Source organism: Oncorhynchus mykiss, chromosome 14, assembly GCF_013265735.2.
Source record: "Oncorhynchus mykiss isolate Arlee chromosome 14, USDA_OmykA_1.1, whole genome shotgun sequence".
Classification (NCBI taxonomy): Eukaryota; Metazoa; Chordata; class Actinopteri; order Salmoniformes; family Salmonidae; genus Oncorhynchus; species Oncorhynchus mykiss.
Genome location: NC_048578.1, coordinates 30138360 through 30153552, shown reverse-complemented (window position 1 = coordinate 30153552; position 15193 = coordinate 30138360). Strand labels below are relative to the sequence as shown.

General features: G+C 46.6%; 2 protein-coding genes across 5 annotated transcripts in view; both read left to right on the top strand.

The window, feature by feature from the left end:
* Positions 1 to 9771, top strand: part of LOC110487772 (actin-binding LIM protein 3) — a 127886-nt gene extending 118115 nt beyond the window's left edge. For 3 of the 4 annotated variants that reach the window (XM_036943288.1, XM_036943287.1, XM_036943286.1), the window contains 9 exons: positions 3481 to 3597; positions 4995 to 5068; positions 5346 to 5514; positions 6494 to 6523; positions 6789 to 6841; positions 7062 to 7131; positions 7247 to 7254; positions 8182 to 8262; positions 8429 to 9771. In XM_036943288.1, the coding sequence (XP_036799183.1) occupies positions 3481 to 3597; positions 4995 to 5068; positions 5346 to 5514; positions 6494 to 6523; positions 6789 to 6841; positions 7062 to 7131; positions 7247 to 7254; positions 8182 to 8262; positions 8429 to 8542 (716 nt within the window). In that variant the 3' untranslated portion in view covers positions 8543 to 9771. Of the gene's footprint in view, positions 1 to 3468; positions 3598 to 4994; positions 5069 to 5345; positions 5515 to 6493; positions 6524 to 6788; positions 6842 to 7061; positions 7132 to 7246; positions 7255 to 8181; positions 8263 to 8428 lie in introns of all 4 variants that reach the window. The other variant, XM_036943289.1, reaches the window with a different exon arrangement.
* Positions 9772 to 9998: 227 nt separating this feature from the next.
* LOC110487776 (actin filament-associated protein 1-like 1) overlaps positions 9999 to 15193 on the top strand; it is a 71434-nt gene continuing 66239 nt past the window's right edge. Inside the window, exon 1 of the mRNA XM_036943285.1 lies at positions 9999 to 10171. Coding sequence (XP_036799180.1) covers positions 10153 to 10171 — 19 coding nt within the window. The 5' untranslated portion in view covers positions 9999 to 10152. The remainder of the gene's footprint in view (positions 10172 to 15193) is intronic.

Sequence of the window (15193 nt, the reverse complement as noted above, 5' to 3'; positions counted from 1 at the left end):
AGCTGACCATCTATCTCACCTGTCTGTCTGTACCAGATGACTATCTATCTCACCTGTCTGTACCAGCTGACTATCTATCTCACCTGTCTGTACCAGCTGACTACCTATTTTACCTGTCTGTCTGTACCAGCTGACTATCTATCTCCTCTGTCTGTACCAGATGACTATCTATCTCATCTGTCTGTCTGTACCAGATGACTATCTATCTCATCTGTCTGTCTGTACCAGATGACCATCTATCTCCTCTGTCTGTACCAGATGACCATCTATCTCCTCTGTCTGTACCAGCTGACTACCTATTTTACCTGTCTGTCTGTACCAGCTGACTATCTATCTCACCTGTCTGTACCAGATTACTATCTATCTCACCTGTCTGTACCAGATTACTATCTATCTCCTCTGTCTGTACCAGATGTCTATCTATCTCCTCTGTCTGTCTGTACCAGATGACTGTCTATCTCCTCTGTCTGTCTGTACCAGATGACTATCTATCTCCTCTGACTGTCTGTACCAGCTGACTGTCTATCTCCTCTGTCTGTCTGTACCAGCTGACTGTCTATCTCCTCTGTCTGTCTGTACCAGATGACTGTCTTTCTTCTCTGTCTGTCTGTACCAGCTGACTATCTATCTCTCCTGTCAGTACCAGCTGACTATCTATCTCTCCTGTCAGTACCAGCTGACTATCTATCTCTCCTCTCAGTGCCAGCTGACTATCTATCTCACCTGTCTGTACCAGATGACTATCTATCTCACCTGTCAGTACCAGCTGACTATCTATCTCACCTGTCAGTACCAGCTGACTATCTATCTCACCTGTCTGTACCAGCTGACTATCTATCTCACCTGTCTGTCTATACCAGATGACTATCTATCTCCTCTGTCTGTCTGTACCAGATGACCATCTATCTCACCTGTCTGTCTGTACCAGATGACTATCTATCTTCTCTGTCTGTCTGTACCAGATTACTATCTATCTCCTCTGTCTGTCTATACCAGATGACTATCTATCTCCTCTGTCTGTACCAGATGACTATCTATCTCCTCTGTCTGTCTGTACCATATTACTATCTATCTCCTCTGTCTGTCTGTACCAGATGTCTATCTATCTCCTCTGTCTGTCTATACCAGATGACTATCTATCTCCTCTGTCTGTCTGTACCAGCTGACTATCTATCTCCTCTGTCTGTACCAGATGACTATCTATCTCCTCTGTCTGTACCAGCTGACTATCTATCTCCTCTGTCTGTCTGTACCAGATGACTACCTATCTCCTCTGTCTGTACCAGATGACTACCTATCTCCTCTGGCTGTACCAGATGACTACCTATCTCCTCTGTCTGTACCAGATGACTACCTATCTCCTCTGGCTGTACCAGATGACTACCTATCTCCTCTGTCTGTACCAGATGACTATCTATCTCACCTGTCTGTACCAGCTGACCATCTATCTCACCTGTCTGTCTGTACCAGATGACTATCTATCTCACCTGTCTGTACCAGCTGACTTCCTATAATACCCGCTTGTACCAGCTGACTATCTATCTCACCTGTCAGTACCAGCTGACTATCTATCTCACCTGTCTGTACCAGCTGACCATCTATCTCACCTGTCTGTCTGTACCAGATGACTATCTATCTCACCTGTATGTACCAGCTGACCATCTATCTCACCTGTCTGTCTGTACCAGATGACTATCTATCTCACCTGTCTGTACCAGCTGACTATCTATCTCACCTGTCAGTACCAGCTGACTATCTATCTCACCTGTCTGTACCAGCTGACTACCTATTTTACCTGTCTGTCTGTACCAGCTGACTATCTATCTCCTCTGTCTGTACCAGATGACTATCTATCTCATCTGTCTGTCTGTACCAGATGACCATCTATCTCCTCTGTCTGTACCAGATGACCATCTATCTCCTCTGTCTGTACCAGCTGACTACCTATTTTACCTGTCTGTCTGTACCAGCTGACTATCTATCTCACCTGTCTGTACCAGATTACTATCTATCTCCTCTGTCTGTACCAGATGTCTATCTATCTCCTCTGTCTGTCTGTACCAGATGACTGTCTATCTCCTCTGTCTGTCTGTACCAGATGACTATCTATATCACCTGTCTGTCTGTACCAGATGACTATCTATCTCACCTGTCTGTCTGTACCAGATAACTATCTATCTCCTCTGTCTGTCTGTACCAAATGACTGTCTATCTCCTCTGTCTGTCTGTACCAGCTGACTGTCTATCTCCTCTGTCTGTCTGTACCAGATGACTGTCTATCTTCTCTGTCTGTCTGTACCAGCTGACTATCTATCTCTCCTGTCAGTACCAGCTGACTATCTATCTCTCCTGTCAGTACCAGCTGACTATCTATCTCTCCTGTCAGTACCAGCTGACTATCTATCTCACCTGTCTGTACCAGCTGACTATCTATCTCACCTGTCAGTACCAGCTGACTATCTATCTCACCTGTCAGTACCAGCTGACTATCTATCTCACCTGTCTGTACCAGCTGACTATCTATCTCACCTGTCTGTCTATACCAGATGACTATCTATCTCCTCTGTCTGTCTGTACCAGATTACTATCTATCTCCTCTGTCTGTCTGTACCAGATGTCTATCTATCTCCTCTGTCTGTCTATACCAGATGACTATCTATCTCCTCTCTCTGTACCAGATGACTATCTATCTCCTCTGTCTGTCTGTACCAGATTACTATCTATCTCCTCTGTCTGTCTGTACCAGATGTCTATCTATCTCCTCTGTCTGTCTATACCAGATGACTATCTATCTCCTCTGTCTGTCTGTACCAGATTACTATCTATCTCCTCTGTCTGTCTGTACCAGATGTCTATCTATCTCCTCTGTCTGTCTATACCAGATTACTATCTATCTCCTCTGTCTGTCTGTACCAGCTGACTATCTATCTCCTCTGTCTGTACCAGATGTCTATCTATCTCCTCTGTCTGTCTATACCAGATTACTATCTATCTCCTCTGTCTGTCTGTACCAGCTGACTATCTATCTCCTCTGTCTGTACCAGATGACTACCTATCTCCTCTGGCTGTACCAGATGACTACCTATCTCCTCTGTCTGTACCAGATGACTACCTATCTCCTCTGGCTGTACCAGATGACTACCTATCTCCTCTGTCTGTACCAGATGACTATCTCTCTGAGATCAATCTTTGGACTGAGACATGAAACTAAGAATGTAGAATGCACCTTCTGTAAAACTTCCTGTACTCTCTTTCCCAGTACAGTATCTTCCTGTGTATGACTTGGGGTCACTGATGGATTGCTGTATAACATAAACTATGTCTTAAATGATAGCCTACTCCCTATATAGTGCACTTTCTTAGACTAGGGCCCATAGGGACCACTATATAGGGATTAGGATGTTATATGGGATGCAGACTAACTCTAAACTGTGTTCTTGTGTTAACAGTCCACTCATCTCTCCACAGACAATCTCCCAGCCACCAAAAGCAGGACCAGCGAAGATCTAATCACATCCTCCAGACTGTCTACCTACTCTCCAGAACCCTACACACAGTCAGAGTCTGACAACTACCCCTATCCCAGATCCCCTAAAGGTACAACATACACCCTACAACCTAGACCCTACACCCTAGACCCTACTCTCCAGAACCCTACACACAGTCAGAGTCTGACTCCTACCCCTATCCCAGCTCTCCTAAAGGTATAACCTACACCCTACACCCTACTCTCCAGAACCCTCCACACAGTCAGAGTCTGACTCCTACCCCTATCCCAGCTCCCCTAAAGGTATAACCTACACCCTACACCCTACTCTCCAGAACCCTACACACAGTCAGTCTGAATCCTACCCCTATCCCAGCTCCCCTAAAGGTACAACCCACACCCTAGACCCTACACCCTACTCTCCAGAACCCTACACACAGTCAGAGTCTGACTCCTACCCCTATCCCAGCTCCCCTAAAGGTACAACCTACACCCTAGACCCTACTCCAGAACCCTACACACAGTCAGAGTCTGACTCCTACCCCTATCCCAGCTCCCCTAAAGGTACAACCTAAACCCTACACCCTACACCCTACTCTCCAGAACCCTACACACAGTCACAGTCTGACTCCTACCCCTATCCCAGCTCCCCTAAAGGTACAACCTACACCCTACACCCTACACCAGAACCCTACACACAGTCAGAGTCTGACTCCTACCCCTATCCCAGCTCCCCTAAAGGTACAACCTAAACCCTACACCCTACACCCTACTCTCCAGAACCCTACACACAGTCACAGTCTGACTCCTACCCCTATCCCAGCTCCCCTAAAGGTACAACCTACACCCTACACCCTACTCTCCAGAACCCTACACACAGTCACAGTCTGACTCCTACCCCTATCCCAGCTCCCCCAAAGGTATAACCTACACCCTACACCATACTCTCCAGAACCCTACACACAGTCACAGTCTGACTCCTACCCCTATCCCAGCTCCCCTAAAGGTACAACCTACACCCTACACCCTACTCTCCGGAACCCTACACACAGTCACAGTCTGACTCCTACCCCTATCCCAGCTCCCCTAAAGGTACAACCTAAACCCTACACCCTACACCCTACTCTCCAGAACCCTACACACAGTCACAGTCTGACTCCTACCCCTATCCCAGCTCCCCCAAAGGTACAACCTACACCCTACAACCTAAACCCTACACCCTAGACCCTACTCATCAGAAGTCTACATACAGTCTATCTACCCTACACACAGTCAGAGTCTGACTCCTACCCCTATCCCAGCTCCCCTAAAGGTACAACCTACACCCTACACATTAACCCCTATACCCTAGACCCTACTCATCAGAAGTCTACATACAGTCTATCTACACACAACTAACAGTTGTTTTGTATGTGACCATCGGTGAATATATCTGTCTTTAAAAGATTAAGGCATTTCTAAGGAACTCTATATATATCTATCCTACTGTCAATCTATCTTTCCCCAGCTCTCCGTGCTCCTAGGAGAAGGTATTCTACAGGAGGAGATGAAGAGAACTGGAGTCACAGCAGTCTTCAAAGAGTGAGACTCTCTCTCTCTCTCTCTCTCTCTCTCTCTCTCTCTCTCTCTCTCTCTCTCTCTCTCTCTCTCTCTCTCTTTCTCTCTCTATCTCTCTCCCTCTCTGTGTAATTATTCCATATCTACTCTCATATTTATTTGTGGAATAATATTTGTATTTATTCTCTTCTACTTTCTCTCTCTCTCCCTCTATCTCCCCTCTCTCTTCCCCCGGTCTCTCTCTCTCTCTCTCTCTCTCTCTCTCTCTCTCTCTCTCTATCTCTCTCCCTCTCTCTCTCAGATCCAGAGTGGTATAGGGAGGATGATCCTAAAGGAGGAGATGAAAGCTAGATCTGGTTGCTATGACAACGACCCTTGGGGCAGCGCCCGGAATTCCCGCAGCGGCAGCAAGGAGGCTCTCACCACTACTAGCTACAACAGCACCGGCTACAACAACACTGTCAATGGCTGTAAGTGTGTTGTGACTGTGTTGTATTGAATCATCTTCACTTTGTTTGTTTTCCTCTTTATCTAACACTCTCCTTCTCCCCCCTGCTCCTCCTCCTCTCCTTCTCCCCCTGCTCCTCCTCGTCTCCTTCTCCCCCTGCTCCTCCTCCTCTCCTTCTCCCCCTGCTCCTCCTCGTCTCCTTCTCCCCTGCTCCTTCTCCCCCTGCTCCTCCTCGTCTCCTTCTCCCCCTGCTCCTCCTCCTCTCCTTCTCCCTCTGCTCCTCCTCCTCTCCTCCCTCCCCCATCCCTTCTCTACTCCTCTCATCCAGTCTTTCCAAGCCTCATTGCTGCTTTGATGTGCTGTATTCATCTCAGTGCATCATGGGTACCCAGCATGCTCTGCTCAGTTAGTTTGTTTGAAACCAAAGACAATACAGTATGAAGATAGGCAGAAACTGCTTTTCCAATAGAAATCCTCGATCACACTTGTAGGCGATGTCATGGCGACATTGGCTAGCTAAGCTCATGCGCAGAAACACGTCATTGAGTCTAACGTTCATCTCGCGCGGAACTGCGCATGTGCAGGCCATCAAATCAAATCAAATCAAATCCTTCGATATAAAGTTGTTTTTAACAAAAAGTAAAAGATGTCAGTTGGTGACTTTCATGAGGTTGGTGTAATAACATGTTCAACTAGTGAAGACATTGGTTCTGATCTAGGTTGTGCCTGTAGATAGAGAAAATGAACAGTTAATGAAGAATCTCTCACTTTTCTCATTGACTTCTCAGAGCCCAAACCCCGGCCTGGTTTGATTGGTCTGTTTCACAAGCGTCCCTGGAAGTCTCATGATGTTGTACCTCTGGGTTTAGAAACGCTGTGGTGAAAGTCCTCTAAATGTCAAATCTTTCAGGAGGTTCTCTCTTTCTCTCTCTGTGTGTCTCTCTTTCTGTCTCTCTAATCTAATCTCACTAATCCTGTTTTCCTTGGTTTCTCTCCCTCAGCTCCTCCATCCCATTACAGCTTAGACAGTGGTGAGTACAGCAGTGAAACACTATTACGTACATAACATACTGTGCCACCTTACATTTAATATATGTGTTTGTAAACATCGCCCTCTACTGTGCATTGATGAGAGAGACATGAAGGCACATTCAGTTGGTTGTCAATCTCTTTCCTGATTTACTCTGATATATTAAGATTTATATATGACCCCCAACTGTAAAGCAGTTGTGACAACTTATGTAAAAAGATCTTTATAAATATATTGTATTGATTGACTGCTTTCCTCTGTTCCAGACTCGTACAAGTCAGCCTCTCTACCAGGATACAGGCGGAACGGTGTCAACAGGGTGACCATCAACACTATAATATCCTTTACCTATACAGTTATGATCAAATCTCTTGAGATGAAAATGTATTTTGACAGAAAGACCTATTTCCAGGAGGCAGCGACCGAACATTCTTTACATAGAAGGCTGTAATTCAAGCCAACCTCCTAGTTGTCATGGAAGCTTACTTGACAAACACAGCTGTAGCATCACTAACAGGTGTCCATGTGTATCCCTGCAGCCCCAGAGTGCAGCCGCAGACTACTACGAACAGTATGACAGCAGCAGTGAAGTCAACTGGGGAACCAGAGGTAGGAGGGCTGTGTAACCTCCCTGGGTTCAGGTCTCAATACATTTATAACATTGTGGGATTTCCTTATTGCATGATTGTAATCAGGTATTTTTTTCAATTTTTCTCTCCTGCAGAATACAAGGTAAGGGTCTGAACGTTGGTTGGAAAGTGGAGTGGACTGTCAAGCAGTATTCTACAATAACCAGCACGATGTTACACTGTATTCTCCAAGTGGTGTGTTATGAACCTCTGGTGGGGAGAAAGACAAGTCCTACTGGATCACAAAGACTGTGGTTTGTTCATGTAAGGCACTAGGACACTGTAGGCCAGTATAGCTGCTCTCTCTCATTCCTGGCTCAATGACCCTACCAGAGGGCAGCAGTAGAGTCATGGCATCCTGCCCTGGTCTGCCCTAGTCAAAGGGTCACAGGCCAGCTTCCACACTTTAAAAATACACCCTCCCTTCCTTGAAGTAATCACCAATCTAACACAACTGAAAACCTTTAAGAAATGGTTCTGTCACATAGCTTTCACCCAGTTATGTTCGATTAGGAATTCCTTCAAGGGAGAGAGGAAGGAAGAATGCTTTGTCAAAGAATTCTAACAGGACATGGGCTGACAGAACAAAGAGGTCACTGGACATTTCTTTCAGCCCTCCCAATAGAGGGTTGTTGACCTTTTGGATGAACATTGTGTCACAAATGAAGAAGCATCAGGAAAATTCTGCTTCCTGACCATATGAGGATAGGGTAGGAGAGACTTCCTGAGAGAGAAATGGAAATGGAAGGACTGCCAATAATCATCTCATTCTATAGAACACCTCTACTATGTTCCATACAATGGCTTCTATGCTGTGATTACAAAGGAAACCGCGGTGTTATGACTGAAGCTGTTCACCTGAGATATGTGGTTTGTGGTCAATTCCATTTCACTTCAATCAATTCAGGAAGTAACATGAAATTGCAAGTATTATCAGAATAGGAATTGGAATTTAAGTGTACTTCCTGATTTGAACCCAACCCTGTTAACTACATATATCTTCTACCTCTATCTGACCTGTCTGTTGCAGGTGTACCCGTATGAAGTACTGATCGTGACCACCAGGGGGAGACACAGACTGCCTAAAGACGTAGACAGAGCCAGACTAGAGGTGAGGTTCTGACCTGGTTTAATTTGGTGGTTGATATTTCATTAAATAATATGTTCAATGCTGCCTCCTATCCTTTCTTCTAGTTAAAGGTCACTAATCCAAACATTATCCACATAGTCCACATGAGTCATACTACAGTGTCTCCCTGTGTTTCTCTGTCTTCCAGCGTCATCTGAGTCCCGAGGAGTTCCTACAGGTGTTTGGGATGAACTTGACAGAGTTTGACCGGCTGGCTCTCTGGAAGAGAAATGAAATGAAGAAACAGGCCCGACTCTTCTAACCATGGAGAGAGAGAAAATTAGAAAAGAGAGAGAGAGAGAGAGAGAAACTGTTAATGACAACAGAGACAGAGAGCGATGGCGTGAGAGAGGTCGTACATCAGAATGAGAGAGTTGCGACAGACAGACAGACAGACAGACAGACAGACAGACAGACAGACAGACAGACAGACAGACAGACAGGGGGAATGTGTAATTTCACTGCCACAGACTGAACTAAACCCTCCCCACCACTGCCCAGGGTCAAAAGAGAGAGAGACAGAGGGAGAGACACAAAGGTCAGGAGACTTTTGGCTTTGCCTTACTATTGTGGATGATTTTATACATTATGAGTGTGCAGCACCAGCAAACTAAGTGACTAGAATGTAGATATCATTTGCACCACTTTATCAGAATGAATGAATGAATTAATTAATGGATGGACGAATAAACACACAATGCTTATGTTTTTTAAATGGATGCTCATTGATGATCATTTCTCCTTCTACTTTACTACTTGTATCTTGTGGTTAACAGTGATACTGGCAGCATGCCCATCTTTTAATGACATCATACCTATATTTGAATGACATCATACCTGTATTCCAATGACATCATGAAATGATTTTTCTGAGAATGAAAACATTGCTTCACATTGTGAATGTGTACGGTACAAAATAAGGATTTTTGCTCCATCAGATATGATAACTATTCACACAACGACAGGCTACAGACTGGATGTATTCACTGTCAGGAAAACGAACACATGCTAGACGTACCTGCTGTAGCGTTGTGATAGAGGGAACACTATTGCTTACACACGGGGATAATGTCCGTCTTTAGTTGAACTACGAATACGTATTCCTCTTGGAACATTTGCATGAACAAACATTAAATACAGTTTGTATTGCGGACATGAAATGAGAAGTGTGCAGCTTGGTTAACATACAGTTGTAGGCTACAGTTGTTTGCAGTTATGAAGACGTACCCAGAGTCACAACACGTAGGTTGCAGATGAACATTCATAACACAATATTCAGACGGTTGGTTCCTTTGAGACGTATTGATCCTACTCCTGGGCTGAAAACGTGTTCAGTACAGGGATGCATTCTTAGTCCGGGTCTTATTTGATCAAATGTATAATTCGTTTTAATTTGAAACTACAAAACATACTGTAACTATATCCTTTTCATAGCTATTTACAGTTACATCATGTATCATTTATTCCAATAAAATGATGTTTTCATGTGTATGTGACTGTCAATGGAATCAATGAATGAATGAATATGTGTGTGTATATGTAAGTTGTACTTCTGCATCATGGGGTGAACCCACAACCATCTGTGCCACCAAGACTCAGACCTTTTTGCAGTTAGAGATAGGTAGGAAGGGTTATTCCCATACTGCTCTATGAGGGTACTAGCTTTAGGACCCAGCAAAGAGCGGACTGTTCATTTCTCTGCAACTTCATTGAGAGAGGCAGAGAGAGAGAGAGAGAGAGAGAAAGAGAGAAAGGGAGTCTGCTATGTATCAAGTGTAGCTGTCAGCGCGGTCTCACATGGAGCTGCTCTCCGTCACAGTCTCCGGATGAGCCCAGGAAACCACCTCTCTCTCATCCATTACTTCCACCGGGATGGACACCAACAACAGATGTAAGTGTCAGTCTTAATCCACTTTTCATTTCAAGTTAATCCATAGTGTGAAATGACACAAAGTAAGCTATTATGTAGCTATTATTTCAAAGTTATGCAACTGGGTTTTTTAAACCAACCAATAGGGATATGTGCATAAATTGCAACTTTAATTTCACTGTTTTTTGACATGGGAACTGCTGCCATACTGCTACACAAACTCAGTTTATTATTAATGCATAGAGAAGGCTAATTGTAGAGAGGCTAACTGTAGTGTAATTGCCTGTTTAGGATTCTCACAATTTTGTTGACAACTTAGTAAACATCAGAACAGCCCTTTGCAGAGAATTGGATTGTTGGAATAATTTTTATATTACTATGGACTAAGTGCGCTGTCCGTTGGCCATAGGCTTTAGAAAAATGTGATCGTCCAGAATACTTGGAATGATTGTCGGTTTACCACCTTACTGTGTTTAGTTTGACTTGTCTTCGTAAGCGGTGCAAATCGTCTCCCAACCCTTCCCCTAGCCTTCCCCCTCCAACACTGCAGGCAGCGATACGTTTTATCCTAGCATTCCCCCTCCAACCCTGCAGGCAGCGATACGTTTTCTCCTAGCCTTCCCTCTCCAACACTGCAGGCAGCGATACGTTTTCCCGTAGCCTTCCCACTCCAACGCTGCAGGCAGTGATACGTTTTATCCTAGCCTTCCCCCTCCAACACTGCAGGCAGCGATACGTTTTCCCCTAGCCTTCCCACTCCAACGCTGCAGGCAGTGATACGTTTTATCCTAGCCTTCCCCCACCAACCCTGCAGGCAGCGATACGTTTTCTCCTAGCCTTCCCCCTCCAACCCTGCAGGCAGCGATACGTTTTCTCCTTGCCTTCCCTCTCCAACACTGCAGGCAGCGATACGTTTTCCCCTAGCCTTCCCACTCCAACGCTGCAGGCAGTGATACGTTTTATCCTAGCCTTCCCCCTCCAACACTGCAGGCAGCGATACGTTTTATCCTAGCCTTCCCCCTCCAACACTGCAGGCAGCGATACGTTTTATCCTAGCCTTCCCACTCCAACGCTGCAGGCAGTGATACGTTTTATCCTAGCCTTCCCCCACCAACACTGCAGGCAGCGATACGTTTTATCCTAGCCTTCCCACTCCAACGCTGCAGGCAGTGATACGTTTTCTCCTAGCCTTCCCCCACCAACACTGCAGGCAGTGATACGTTTTATCCTAGCCTTCCCCCACCAACACTGCAGGCAGCGATACGTTTTATCCTAGCCTTCCCCCTCCAACACTGCAGGCAGCGATACGTTTTATCCTAGCCTTCCCCCACCAACACTGCAGGCAGCGATACGTTTTATCCTAGCCTTCCCCCTCCAACACTGCAGGCAGCGATACGTTTTATCCTAGCCTTCCCTCTCCAACACTGCAGGCAGCGATACGTTTTCTCCTAGCCTTCCCCCTCCAACCCTGCAGGCAGCGATACGTTTTCTCCTAGCCTTCCCCCACCAACACTGCAGGCAGCGATGCGTTTTATCCTAGCCTTCCCCCACCAACACTGCAGGCAGCGATACGTTTTATCCTAGCCTTCCCCCACCAACACTGCAGGCAGCGATACGTTTTATCCTAGCCTTCCCCCACCAACACTGCAGGCAGCGATACGTTTTATCCTAGCCTTCCCCCTCCAACCCTGCAGGCAGCGATACGTTTTCTCCTAGCCTTCCCCCTCCAACACTGCAGGCAGCGATGCGTTTTCTCCTAGTCTTCCCCCTACAACACTGCAGGCAGCGATACGTTTTCTCCTAGCCTTCCCCCACCAACACTGCAGGCAGCGATGCGTTTTATCCTAGCCTTCCCCCACCAACACTGCAGGCAGCGATACGTTTTATCCTAGCCTTCCCCCACCAACACTGCAGGCAGCGATACGTTTTATCCTAGCCTTCCCCCTCCAACCCTGCAGGCAGCGATACGTTTTCTCCTAGCCTTCCCCCTCCAACACTGCAGGCAGCGATGCGTTTTCTCCTAGTCTTCCCCCTCCAACACTGCAGGCAGCGATACGTTTTCTCCTAGTCTTCCCCCTACAACACTGCAGGCAGCGATACGTTTTCTCCTAGCCTTCCCCCACCAACACTGCAGGCAGCGATACGTTTTCTCCTAGTCTTCCCCCTACAACACTGCAGGCAGCGATACGTTTTCTCCTAGCCTTCCCCCACCAACACTGCAGGCAGCGATACGTTTTCTCCTAGCCTTCCCCCACCAACACTGCAGGCAGCGATGCGTTTTCTCCTAGTCTTCCCCCTCCAACACTGCAGGCAGCGATACGTTTTCTCCTAGTCTTCCCCCTACAACACTGCAGGCAGCGATACGTTTTCTCCTAGTCTTCCCCCTCCAACCCTGCAGGCAGCGATACGTTTTCTCCTAGCCTTCCCCCTCCAACACTGCAGGCAGCGATGCGTTTTCTCCTAGTCTTCCCCCACCAACACTGCAGGCAGCGATACGTTTTATCCTAGCCTTCCCCCTCCAACACTGCAGGCAGTGATACGTTTTATCCTAGTCTTCCCCCTACAACACTGCAGGCAGCGATACGTTTTCTCCTAGCCTTCCCCCTCCAACACTGCAGGCAGCGATACGTTTTCTCCTAGTCTTCCCCCTCCAACACTGCAGGCAGCGATACGTTTTCTCCTAGTCTTCCCCCTCCAACACTGCAGGCAGCGATGCGTTTTCTCCTAGTCTTCCCCCACCAACACTGCAGGCAGCGATACGTTTTATCCTAGCCTTCCCCCTCCAACACTGCAGGCAGTGATACGTTTTATCCTAGTCTTCCCCCTACAACACTGCAGGCAGCGATACGTTTTCTCCTAGCCTTCCCCCTCCAACACTGCAGGCAGCGATACGTTTTCTCCTAGCCTTCCCTCTCCAACACTGCAGGCAACGATACGTTTTATCCTAGTCTTCCCCCTCCAACACTGCAGGCAGCGATACGTTTTCTCCCAGCCTTCCCCCTCCAACACTGCAGGCAGCGATACGTTTTCTCCTAGCCTTCCCCCTCCAACACTGCAGGCAGCGATACGTTTTCTCCTAGCCTTCCCCCTCCAACACTGCAGGCAGCGATACGTTTTCTCCTAGCCTTCCCGCACCAACCCTGCAGGCAGCGATACGTTTTCCCCTAGCCTTCCCGCACCAACCCTGCAGGCAGCGATACGTTTTCCCCTAGCCTTCCCCCTCCAACGCTTGCGATACGTTTTCTCCTAGCATTCCCCCACCAACGCTGCAGGCAGCGATACGTTTTATCCTAGCATTCCCGCACCAGCGCTGTGCTCCGTTCAGTATAAGTTCTGTCCTTCTCTGCCTTCATGTACTCTCCTCCACGGATCTGATAGAACTGGGTAAGTGCAGTGGCGATTTTAGCTTGTAAATCTTGGTGGGGCAAGCCACTACACAACACAGCCACTACACAACACAACACAACCACTACACAACACAGCCACTACACAACACAACCACTACACAACCACGACCACTACACAACCACTACACAACACAACCCCTACACAACACGCCCACTACACAACCACTACACAACACAACCCCTACACAACACAACCACTACACAACACAACCACTACACAACACAACACAACCACTACACAACACAACCACTACACAACACAACCACTACACAACACAACCACTACACAACACAAGACAACACAACCACTTCACAACACAACCACTACACAACCACAACATAACACAACCACAACATAACACAACCACTACACAACACAACCACTACACAACACAACACAAGACAACACAACCACTACACAACACAACCACTACACAACCACAACCACTACACAACACAGCCACTACACAACACAACCACTACACAACCACGACCACAACACAACCACTACACAACACAACCACTACACAACACAGCCACTACACAACACAACCACTACACAACCACGACCACAACACAACCACGACCACAACACAACCACTACACAACACAACCACTACACAACACAGCCACTACACAACACAACCACTACACAACCACGACCACAACACAACCACTACACAACACAACCACTACACAACACAACCACTACACAACACAACCACTACACAACCACTACACTACACAACACAACCACAACACAACCCATACACAACACAACCACTACACAACACAACCACTACACAACACAACCACTACACAACACAACCACTACACGACCACGACCACAACACAACCACTACACAACACAACCACTACACAACACAACCACTACACAACACAACCACTACACAACACAACCATTACACAACACAAGACAACACAACCACTACACAACACAACCACTACACAACCACAACATAACACAACCACAACATAACACAACCACTACACAACACAACACAACCATTACACAACACAACACAACCACTACACAACACAACCACTACACAACCACAACCACTACACAACACAGCCACTACACAACACAACCACTACACAACCACGACCACAACACAACCACTACACAACACAACCACTACACAACACAACCACTACACAACACAACCACTACACAACCACTACACTACACAACACAACCACAACACAACCCATACACAACACAACCACTACACAACACAACCACTACACAACACAACCACTACACAACACAACCACTACACAACACAACCACTACACAACCACGACCACAACACAACCACTACACAACACAACCACTACACAACACAACCACTACACAACACAACCACTACACAACACAACCATTACACAACACAAGACAACACAACCACTACACAACACAACCACTACACAACCACAACATAACACAACCACAACATAACACAACCACTACACAACACAACACAACCACTACACAACACAACACAACCACTACACAACACAACCACTACACAACCACAACCACTACACAACACAGCCACTACACAACACAACCACTACACAACCACGACCACAACACAACCACTACACAACA